This window comes from Parasteatoda tepidariorum, chromosome 4, assembly GCF_043381705.1.
Source record: "Parasteatoda tepidariorum isolate YZ-2023 chromosome 4, CAS_Ptep_4.0, whole genome shotgun sequence".
NCBI classification, from domain to species: domain Eukaryota; kingdom Metazoa; phylum Arthropoda; class Arachnida; order Araneae; family Theridiidae; genus Parasteatoda; species Parasteatoda tepidariorum.
The window spans coordinates 100,247,611-100,259,777 of NC_092207.1; the positions used below are offsets into that span (position 1 = coordinate 100,247,611).

General features: G+C 28.9%; 1 protein-coding gene across 1 annotated transcript in view; it reads right to left on the minus strand.

Annotated features, from left to right (window-relative positions):
• LOC122270081 (laminin subunit gamma-3-like) overlaps positions 1–5,606 on the minus strand; it is an 8,301-nt gene extending 2,695 nt beyond the window's left edge. The window contains exons 1-2 of the mRNA XM_043046133.2: positions 5,380–5,606; positions 2,990–3,309 (exon numbers count right to left, since the gene is read on the minus strand). Of these exons, the coding sequence (XP_042902067.1) occupies positions 2,990–3,309; positions 5,380–5,582 (523 nt within the window). The 5' untranslated portion in view covers positions 5,583–5,606. The remainder of the gene's footprint in view (positions 1–2,989; positions 3,310–5,379) is intronic.
• Positions 5,607–12,167: the final 6,561 nt, after the last annotated feature.

Genomic DNA, 12,167 nt, shown 5'->3' on the forward strand with positions numbered 1-12,167 from the left:
TTCAGCAGCTGTGAAAAAAAAAATAGAAAAACGTGCTTCCAATTTGTTTGTTTTAAAAACATTTCATCGGGTTAAAAATGTTAACGTCATTACATTTTTTTCTATGGTGTCTTTAATAACAAAGTAGATTTTATTATAATTTTTAGTTAAATTTTATAATACTTTACATTCCAGAGAAGATCTTCTAGCTAAAAAATAACATGCCACATTTTTATGCTTTTACATTTCATAAAAGAGTCAGCAAAAAATGCCATGGTAATTATTTAATATATATATATATATATATATATATATAACAATAGCAGTTTTAAAATAAAAGGTCTTAATTAGTATTTGAAAAGAAATATATTAAGAGTATATGAATCACTATTTTTTTCTTAAAATGGGAATGTCATTATGAGATGCATTTGTCAAGGATATATCAAATCATAAGGTTGTATCTAAATCATAATGAAATATATTTACATTGTATTAATATATACTTTAATTTAAATGCTCTTTTTAAGGCGCCTTCAACCTCTGTTAATGGGTTAATCTAATCTTTGATCAGAATAAGGTGGTTTTTGGCAATTTTAGAATTAACTATGTTTCGATTTGAATGCTTTAAAAATAAATTTTCATCGTACTAAATTTTTGTTCACCGTTGCATTTAATTTTTAAGCATTCAAAAAATTATAAAATTATAAAAAATTCATGAAGTTCAATTCATTAGATTTGTAGGAATTATATACATGATTTAGATTTAAAATAATTTATAGCATAAAAAGAAACCCAAAAAACTCGTAAGCAGTCGCCAGAAAGTTAAATTTTAAATCTCTACTGTTAAGCTTAAAAACTGGACGTATTTGGACAGGACATGCAAACAACAGGACAGCAAATAATATATTAAATTGGGAAAATAGGGTGATCTCATATAAATAGCGTTGCAATTTTTTTGCATAATTAAACTACATTTAACCATTTTATTCAACTAAATTATTATTTTTCCCGATGTATTTATTCAATTAGGTCCTATTTTCGGAAATAGCAAAAGAGGGAATCGATCCGAGAATGGTTCTAGACTCCGGACATTCTGGAGCCATTTTGAATGTTTTTTATGTTATCCTTTTATGTATTTCCGGATTGAAAAGAGGTCATCTTTGCAGATTCAGCGAATCTCCGCAAAGGGAGATTTGAGCCATTGCCAATTCCCTTCGAATTTCATTCTCTTGTTTAAGAACCAGGATGTAGATTTCAATATTAAAATTTTTTGATATGGAATATTTGAATTATAAGTCAAATTTATATCTTTGGTTGTTATCATAATTTCTTTTAAAGAGTAGAATAAGTCTTCGTTGCTTTTAATTTTACTAAAACAGATGGTATTTTTTATTTATAAGTGTAGGGTTTTTGCCATAAAAAAACTAACTTAAAAATTATTTACGATTCATTTTTTTTGGGAATTATGAACTCGTTAAATAAATAAATTGTAAAATAAACAAATTTTAAAAGGCAAAATTAATTAACGAAACGTTAAATGTATTCAAGAACATTAAATGGAAAAAATGTAAAGATTTAAAAATTTAAAACGAAACAGAATACAATCTTATTTAACTAGTTTATGATCATTAAATACAGAAGTTGCTGATTATCAAGATGTAAATTTAAAATTCAGAATTCTTTTTACATGGCAGCCAGAAGTTCATAAATGGTTATAAAAGTATGGATGGTCTTTAAGCCCTTGGATTCAAAACAAGGTTTCAATTCCATTTCAGTTTTCGAAGAAAATGCCAACGAACTTTCTCAACAACATTTCTGCTAAACACAGTAAATATTTCATAACAAAAATTTTTTTTTATCTAACAAGCAATGAAACTTACTGTTTGCGAAAAAAAGTGAAATAATACATTTTATAAGAAATGAATTTTCAGAAATTGAAGGTTTAATCATTTGCACTGCGAGTACTTTAATATGCTGTTTGAACTATTGTAAATACTAAATCATTTAAACTACATAGGACAGTACTTTTTTAATAATTTCTTATATTTATGAAATAGTGTGGTTAATAATTATTAATATATGAAAATTTTGAAATTTAAAGCTTTTCACATGCATTTAAAATTATATGCTTATACGTCATGGTAGCCAAAACCTTTCTAAACCGGGTTTAGTAAATCACAAATCAATATTAAAACATTACTTTTAAGAAAAACTTTTAATTGAACGAGAGAAAAAATGTAGTTGTTTTTGGGAAAGACGTCGTATATACCAATTTATCATAAAGATGAGAACGATAAATTATGAAAATATTTTCACTTAAGCTTAAAACCATTAAGCGTGTAAGTATTTAAATTAAAGTAAGATAACTAACAGAAAAAATATTAATTTTACTTTAACTCAAATATATTACCACTTTTTATCCTATAAGTGCCGACAACTGTTATTTTTAACGTTATGTTAACGTAATTTAACCCTTAAACGTATTCTTTAAAATTGATTTTGAAAACTGAGAACACATTTCAATAAAATTACAAGAATTGTTTAATTTCAATTTGCATTTTAATTCCTAACTTGTACTCTGACATTTTTTATTTTTTTGAAAAATTTCTTAAAAAATCATTAAATTATTTTTGCATGCGTTTATAAAAAATTCACAATTTGCAAGGCGTAAGAACTTAAAGTCTAAGATTTGAGTTTTAAAATTTAATTGAGAAATGTCTTGCTTAACCAAGTGGTATCAACAAGTGAGACTCGTCCTGCATTTATGTCGAATAAATAAAAAATGGTGACAAAAGTATGTTGCTATCAGTGTATTTCAGAAAAAGATAATTCATTGATAACTTACACCCTATAAATGATAATGTAGTAATGCATCAAATTTAATTTGGTAACTACTCGACTCAAAAAGAAATAAATCGATTATCTTTATTCAAAAACTTATTACTAGTTTCCTCTTTATTATCTGGTACTTAAATAAATTGGATTTCAATGTATTAAATTTGTTTCTTACTAAAATCCAAAGTGAGGTTGACTTGTCCTGGATAGTCGGGACCATCTTCCATAGTTTCACTCATCCACCAGGTAAGATTACGGTAGGTGTTGAAATCTGTCATGTGGTGAGGTAGGTGAGATCTGTGAGGTATCGTGACGTCACATACCTCACATGAGGCACGGGCCCACTGTGTGCCCATTTGACGACAAAACTCTCTGGGACCCTTTGGACCTGCTCCACAAGTATTGGTAGCTTGGATGTTTCTGTAAGTAGCTGCATTTGAGAACTCTGGCGTGCATCGCTGCGGAAGGTTGTTTTCATCGTAACAAGGAGACTTACTGTCAAAATAAATGATTAAAGTTACGTTTAAGCACAATTTAAATGTGGAAATGTGTTACACACATTTCAGACACTCGCAAACTAAACATAATTAGTTATTTAGTTTGCGATGAGTAGTTTAACTTGCAATTAGTTGTGGTTATTTGGTTCACGATTTTTTTATACATAATGAGTTAAGGTAAGTAATCAAGTATATAAATACTTAAAAAAAATTCGTAAATAATATCAATGAAGAAATCATAACTGCATGGTTGTCTTTGCTCTTCGAAATATTTAAAGTAATAGGGAAAAACAGCATAAGTAAGCAGAATTTGTTTAATTTTGACTGAATTTTCAAAAAAAAATCATTGTAAGATTAGCTTGAACGATTGTTTATGAATATGCATGTAAATATACATTAATTAAACGAGCTTACTTAAACTAAATTTATATCTCATATTTTCTCAACTTATTTAACAGAAGTGACGGTCAAAATCATTTAAATTCATAAGTGCAAGAAATAAAAATAAAAAGCACATTTCGATTACTTTTAACAAAAAATTAAACTTACGCAAAAAATGTGTGAAAATCAACGACAGTATGCTAAATAGTAGTATTCAGAGTGACATTTTTCTCTAAAATTATTTATCTATACATAATAATAAAAGCGGCTGTGTGTGTCAGTCTGTCTGTAATCACAATATATCGCCCCAGAAGCCTCGCCAAGGCACGAAACTCGGCACATAATTGTGTTTTGNTTAAATAATCATATTTTAACTCATTTTCAACCTTTTGCTCTCCGAATACCTAAAAATGCTGTTTGAACTAATATAACAATAAATAATTTAAAATACATAATACAATAATATTTTAAAATAATTTTTAAAATTCTTGAAATATTGTGGTCACTAATTATTAAGGGATAAAAAATTTTTAATTTTAGAGTGGTGACGGTTGATGGCCTCTCAGAGGTGACATTTGAGTGCAAAGGGTTAAGAGACTATTTTTCTTAACCCTTTAAGACCCCTTGATTGTGCGAGTTATTTATAAACCCTAAATGTACACAGTGATAACTTACACATTTTAAAACATTTAACGTTAAGTTAAGCATTTTCTTCTCTAAACGATATCATTTTTTCAATATTAAAACACAAAATTAGATCTCAAATTTCATAAATTATACTAGTGAGCATGGATTATCCTTATTTCCTACATTAACGCGCGAAACAGAATAATTTTCCTCGCACTTTTTACGTTTTTAGCTATTTATAAAGAGAAAAAAATAATTTCAAATTGCATCAGGTCTGTAAGGGTTAAAATTTTGAATTTTTTTCGGGTATCTTTGTAACTTTTGAAATTGGACAAATATAGATATTATTTCACTACTTTTTGCCAAATTCTTCCACAAAAAATGCTCAAACTGTTGGCGAGAGACGCTGTAAAATCGATAACACCACCGCTCTTTTTTAAGTTTAAAATTTGTATTCCTGGAATAAAAAGTTCTTCAACTAATTTTATATGGAGAGAAAGTAAGCAAAGAATAGAATGTATAAAAAAAGACTGTAAGATCTTAGGTAAAAAAGAAAAAAATTCTTCCGTAAATCATAAAGACCGGAAATTTTATATGCTTTTTCAAAAATAATAATGAAAAAGGTTGCTTGCTCGAATGGCAAAATGTATTGTCTTGAAATCATTTATTGATTTTTAAAAACAAATTTCACATAATTTTGATGTAGTTATTCAATTTAATTACGAAGCTTAATTATCCAAGGTGATTTCTTGAAAAATTAAAAAGATTATAGACACTTTTGTTTTTACAATTTTTTGATTAAGATTTGATTCGAAGAACATAAATAAATAAAAATTAAATTTGCTTATGTTTGCACACTTGCAAACACGCAGGTACTATATGTTTTTTTTTCTTTTAGAAATGTAATAACTTTTGTAATAAATGTAAGTTTTGCAATTGATTATTTAAAAAAATTCATATTTATCGATTTATTTCAGGACATAAAAAAGATATGTTAACAAGTTTTGTAAACTATTTCTTTAAAATTAATTAATTCATAGGATTTTTAATATAAACTTACATGTCAGTGTTTGGAAGATTCCACGTTCCGGGAAATTCCTCACTGTAATCTTCGTCGTAATCATCTTGCAATAAAAATTCATCGTAATCATATGCTGCAAATCGTTTTCTCCTTTTGAAACTTAAGTTAGCAGACGATTCGAAAATCAAGCAAGATGCGTGAAGAGTAAGTGAAAAATAAAGGATTACTTGAAGTATCTCCATCTTCCGAATCGTCTGCTTCGGACGTATCCGCTTCTCGATTTTGAGCATGCGTCGAATGGTCATCATTAACAGAGATGAACTTTGTGTGAGAAAAAAATTAAAACTTAACTAGTCTGTGCTCATTTAGATTTGTTAGACAAATTGTGTTTTCACGATATAAAAAATAAAGAATATGTTAAAATTTTGCCTAATTTATTAGTTACTGACACATAATAGGTTTTATACAACAATTAAAGTTTAAAATTTGGATCAGGAATCGGTCTAAGAATTCAGCTTTTTATAGAATTTTATGCAAAAAAAACTTGTTATATTTCTTACTTCAAGCATTAGTTTTGACTAAATATTTTGAAGTTAGCATAGTTTTCACGCTGAAAGAACGGTTTAATATTTGAGGACAAACACTCGTAAAACTTTTATTGCTATTAATAGTTACATAGCTTAACGTAAATGCTAGTAAGAAGTTATGATTTTATGATAGCACTGTTATTTGATTCAGTTCACAGATATATTTTCTATAAAAACATGTAATAATTTTTTCAAATATGTAAAAATATCATTATTTGATTCATTTTTCTCGTAATTTTGGAAAATTTTTAAAACCCATGGGAACTCTGAGTGATACTAATTTATTTCATTGCTAATAAATTTCCTCCATTTATTATTTGTTCGTAAATAGCACCATAGATTAACACTATAGCTAACATATATTACGGTATTTAAAACGAAAATATAAGAAAACATTCATTATCAGTAATAAACAGAAATAAGTTACAATAGTGTGATCTGTCTTAACTTATTTTGATTGACATTTACTTTTTATGGGTCTAACTATTTTAAAATGTTTAGACGCATGTTCCCTTGCTGTTCGTAAATTATTAAATTAATTTTCAAAGGGTTTGATGCAGTTATGAAATCTACATTTTAACACTTCGTTTTGAACGCTTCTTACGTTTATTTGAAAGCTTATGATAAATAAATAGACTTTTTGTAACATGACACACACACCCACGCACTACACTCCTGATAAACTAATTTTATTCTGAAACAAATTAATTAATTTTGTATTACATTCTTTTTCTGTCACATTTGGTGCAGTCATCTCACATCACTGCCAATGATTTGTGAGTGAGAGGAATTTATAGAATTCATGGGTAAAAATGTAAGTGATAAATTGTCAAATGTATTCTGACTTTGAAAACTTAAAATGACTCCATCTCCAATCTTAATTTGTTAATTCAAATTTTTGACGGAGTCTTTTTTGCTGCTTTTCATGATGCTTTCAGACAAAAGTTAGAGGGAGAAAGAAAAAAAAACAGTCTTAGTTAAGTTTAATTTGAGTGGAAAACTTACTGCTGATAGAATTGACATGTCAAAATCCGTTTCCCACAATTTTTAGCCGAAATCAATGGGGTAGAAGGGGAAAAAAAAGAAATAAGCGTCCATCAAATCTATCTTTTCATTGCCAACGTCGCCTCATCAGAGCAGCGATTAATGAGTGTGCAAATTTATTGGGAATGACATCTCACTGCAACTTTACGTGACATTTAGAACAATATGAAATGTTGTATAAAATTGCAGACGTTTAGAATGCTTTAAACGAAAAGCGAAATCAAAACAATCTTTTAAAGATTCTCTGGTGTTTATATGCGTGCTTAAATTGCTTATGAAACGCCTTAAGAGGTAAATATCAAAGCAATGTGAGGAATAAAATTTTTCTTGTAACCCAAATTGAATCAATTTTTTTTTCGTAAGTCGAGACATATTTATTATAACTATTATATAGCATGTTTTTGACTCCATTTTTTCTGTTCATTATATAAAATTGCGGGATGAATAAAATACTAAAAACTGAAGATGCACTTCATAGCACCTTACTTTGGCCCGTTTTTTTCTCAATTATTTCATGAAACCTTTGATAGTAAAACAGGAAATACGAGTATTTCTCTGATACATTTTTTAGACTATTATTCGCCACACGTATGTATTTTTAGCATATGAATTAATTCAAAGATTTAATGGCTATTAGAAGGAAAAACATTTTAAGAACATTATTTTGTCCTAGTCATTTTTCCGCAGAAATTATAGTACTTTGGGCCAATTTATCCTATCAAATGAAATTGACTCTAACAAAATTATTGGAACAAAACTGAAGTGATTTAAAAATGAATTATAATTTCCAGGAACAATGAATGCATGCAAACTAAACGTAATTTTACTTCTGTATTGAACTACTATACTTTAGTAAGCAGTATCGTGAAAACCATCAAGAAAGATTGTTTAACAAATAAAAATAGATTTTATTAATGTTATAGTTCATTCATAAGTTACGAAAAAATTACAGCTGTCTAGGAGTTTCTTTGTCACAGTATAACTACACGCTAAATATTATTGAATTATTAGGAAACATTTGAACAGGTGTATCAGAGATATAACTTGCTCAAAGAATTCCTAATATTTCAATAAACCATTCCGAAACCATCTATGGGAGGTGATGCTCTGCAATTGGAATAATACTGAAAGCAAAATATTTGACAAACTCAACCACAGAATGTTCCAAGTGGGCGCGATGGTGATCACTTCAAAAGGAGATTACTTTGGTGGACGAAAAACTAATTCTATTATTTTCCTTTCAATAACCATTCTTAAGTGCATTTACTGTGGTAAAATGGATGCTAATTCTTCTGTTTTTTTTTAGTAACCACTTCAAAAGAAGGTTACTTTGGTAAAAGAAAAACTAATTCTAGTGGCGTTCTTTGAAGATCCACTGTTAAGTGTACTTACTTTGGTGAAATATGAAGACAGACAGAAAAGAATATTGTGTTCTTTTCAGTAACATTTTCAAAAAGAGGTCACTTTGGTGAGAGAAAGACTACTTCTAATGTCTTCCTTTCGGCTACCACTTTTAAGTGTACTTACATTGGTTAAATGGTGACAAATTCTATTGTTTCCTCTTCAGTAACCACTTGTAAGTACCACTTTTTTCAGTAACCACTTTTCAGTAACCACCAAAAGGTGGTTACTTTGGTTGAAAAAAGACTTATTCGATTGTCTACTTTTTAATGACCGCTTCAAAAGGTAGTTATTTTAGTGCAAAGAATACAAATTTTATTATGTTCTTATCAGTAACCACTTTAAATAGATGTTATATTGTTGAAAGGAAAACAAAGTGTTTTGTGCTTGTTAAACTGTGCAAGGAATAAAGATTATATTTCAAGGAAAAACTGAAAAAAGAACAATAGATTTATTGAAATCAATGAATGACGGTGTATTTCATGAGCTTATGTGTTTTTAAAGATAGTGCTAAATAATCTTTAAATTTTAGCCTATATGTTTTCAACTTGTAACTACAGCATGCAGTTTGTAATTGCGTAATTTTAAGTATCCTAACCACCTTAAAATAATTTAGATATTACAAGCATCATCTAAATTTTATTTGTAAGATTGCCTGGTTTCTTTAAGTTCAATATCGAGATTTTGAAGTTTACATGCATTAAAACTAAACTAACTATGTATTTATACTAAACTTATAGTGTCGCGCAAGCTATTGAGACCAAAAACACGAAATTCAATAAATAATCTAGCCAGCAAAGAGAAGAAAAAAAATTCAACAGTATTTCTAAAAAAATGTAGAACACATTAGTAATAAATATCGACTAACAGCAAAATAAATTGCAGCAGACCTTTTCTATAATTTCTTTTGAAAATAAGAAAGATAGTCGTCACCAGAAAGTTTCATACATCTATTTCATATAGATGTCAACTTTATTTAACACAATTGCGAACCATTTAATCCTACTACATTTATTCTTTTTCGTGAGAAATAACTGCAACCGAATGCTAATGGATTCTACTTTTTGTTCCTTTCACTGGCAAGCTGTCTAGGGCACTTAAAAGAAGGACTTTTTTTTATGGTGTTTTATCAGTTGTCAAAATGAAAAGAAAAAAAAAAAAAGAATTGTGAATAGTTACTAGGGTTTTCTGAAGTTTGAGAACCGTTTATACCGATGTTATATTGTGCTAAAAATTCACATATGTTAAAAAAAAAACATTAAAGGGTATGCGAGTCTACATTACGCAGTGTCTCCTGTCTATTGGCTAACTGAGATCGTAGCTCAAAATTAGTGGAATATGAATCCTTTAGGAAGTTGAGACTATTGACGACTTTAAAGGTAAAAACAAAATGTCTTTTTATCAGATGCGATGCAATCTGTAATCACAGCCTTACATGAATAAAGCACAAATAAAAATGGACATACTATAGTTTCAGTTCAATAAACATGAATGTTCCGTTGTATGTAAGTTTTAATGTCCTTTAAGATTTAGACCATTTTACGATTAGAAACTGAGGAAGGTTCTTGTTTATAAATCCGAAACTATAATATATTCATTTTTGCTCCCTCATTTGTACTTTATTCACGTTGTTTTGCTTTATTCGTACGTAGCACAAAGTATACACTACCTTCATTTGGATATGTTCTGATGCATATTGAAAACTTTAATACCACCCATCTGGATTAGCAAATAAAATTTTTTTTGGATTATTTATTGTATGCAAAAAAATAAATAAAATCGTTAAAGCCCGATGAACTAGCAGTAATTTCATTGAAATTTAAATCAAAATATGTTTGACATTCAAAAATAAAATCTAAAGGCTATGTCTTTAATTTAAAATAATTTAAAACGGATGGAACAAAGTTCAAAGTTATAAATTTAGCTTGAAAACACGGTTTTTCTCTTAGAAATATTAAGTTAAGAATTAATTGGTTCAAAATTTACTATCGTGAATCTCATAATGGAGGGGGATGTATTATCAAATTATTTTAGGCAAGGGTTCGAGAATTTAACAACAAAGGCAATATTTAAAGAATACATAACGCATACGAAATTCAGTAAAACGTAAACATTACCTCGAATTTTGAATTTTCTAAATTTAGTTTTGTATTTCATACCACGACGACGCATTGCTCATGCGTGTTTTAATTATATTTAAACATGCATGAATTAAATATTCTGACTTAGAAAATATGTTTGAAATAATATTTATTTTAAAATCACTTTAAATGAAACCAGAATTTTGTACGTTTCTTAAATTTGTCTTCATTTTATGATTTTTAAACATTTTACATTCACGAAAAAACACGAAAATTTCTGAGAACTGTTTACAATTTTTGCTCAAATGATCTCACTTCTAGTTTTAAAAGACGGAACCTAACTTTGAAATTGTCTTGCTATTTAATTTAACTTCAAAGTAAACTTAACGAAGAAAACTTAATTTTAAATACAAGTTTGGAAATAAGACGGTAATTTTCAGATATGAGCATAAAAATTTACATAGTCGAGAAAAATAATTTTTTTTTTATCATATTACCTTTGTATACCTACCTGTAAACTCTTACTTTCTTTACAGAGGTCTTTTCCTAGCGGTAGTGAAACCTTAATAGACTTTGTTAGCAGACATAAAATTAAGATTTAATTAGCATTTACAATATAATAATTAGCATACAATATAAAAAATTACTGTCAAATGTATTATTAATTGATCAAATATATTTTATACTCCTTTCGTTCTAAATTAGTTGTTACATTTAGGTCCAACATTTTGTCTCAAATCAGTAGCTACATTTTAAGTAGATGGCAGTTAAGTTGACTGACACCAGAAAAATTACCACTCATCTAGCTAATGAATCAATTCATGATTCATTAGCTGGAAGATGGTGATTATTGGTAGTGGAGTGCTTACAAAAGGGGGCGAGACTTATGAACTCGTGGTGCTTAAGTCCCGCAGTGTGCTGATCATGAAGATACGATTTCCAGTAGAACACCGAAGTCAAGCATCAGTGGCTGCGATCAGTAAGCGGGTGATTGACCACTTTGATCAGCCTGAGTAGGGACCGAGGGTGCGCTGTATCGGTCCTCGTTAAACTGTGCTCCTCTTCGCGCACAAGTCATCAGGCTACCAAAGCAGGGGAGCCATTCCCTTTAAAGAGGGTCAAAAATTGCGATGGCATGTCTTCGGAACATCCTCAGAGATGTCTCCAATAGCCCATTGTGCAGCTTTAGTGCGACATAAATAAAGTACCCACCTTGATGTTTTGAAATATTTCGATATTGATTTAAGAAGGTAAGTAATGATTGGTAAGTAAATGTTGTTGATTGATAGCACAGCATCCCTGACATATCTAAAAAATGTTCAAACAAAATCATAAACTCGTTAGTATCAATAATCAGTACAAAAATATTCAAATGTAGCAACTCATTTGGGGTAAGTGAGTAGTTTTTTTTTTGTATGAAGTTATTTTATATTTTGATTTCAGATATTACGCAGATGTGAAGATTAGGGAGATGAATAAGAGAACCAAATCCTGGAAAAGTGATCTGTTGATAATCTTGAAACAGTCGGTGATTACTGGAGTCCCGGAATTTATAGCTACTCGAAGAAAATGCCAGAAGTTACTCCGATTTTGTGTATTTATAATTTGTTTAACGGGTTTCATTTATTACACTTGGGTTCAGATGGATGTTTACTGGAAATATCCAACTGTAATGGATGTTACTGTGCAGTATCCTGAAGATGTGGACACCCCG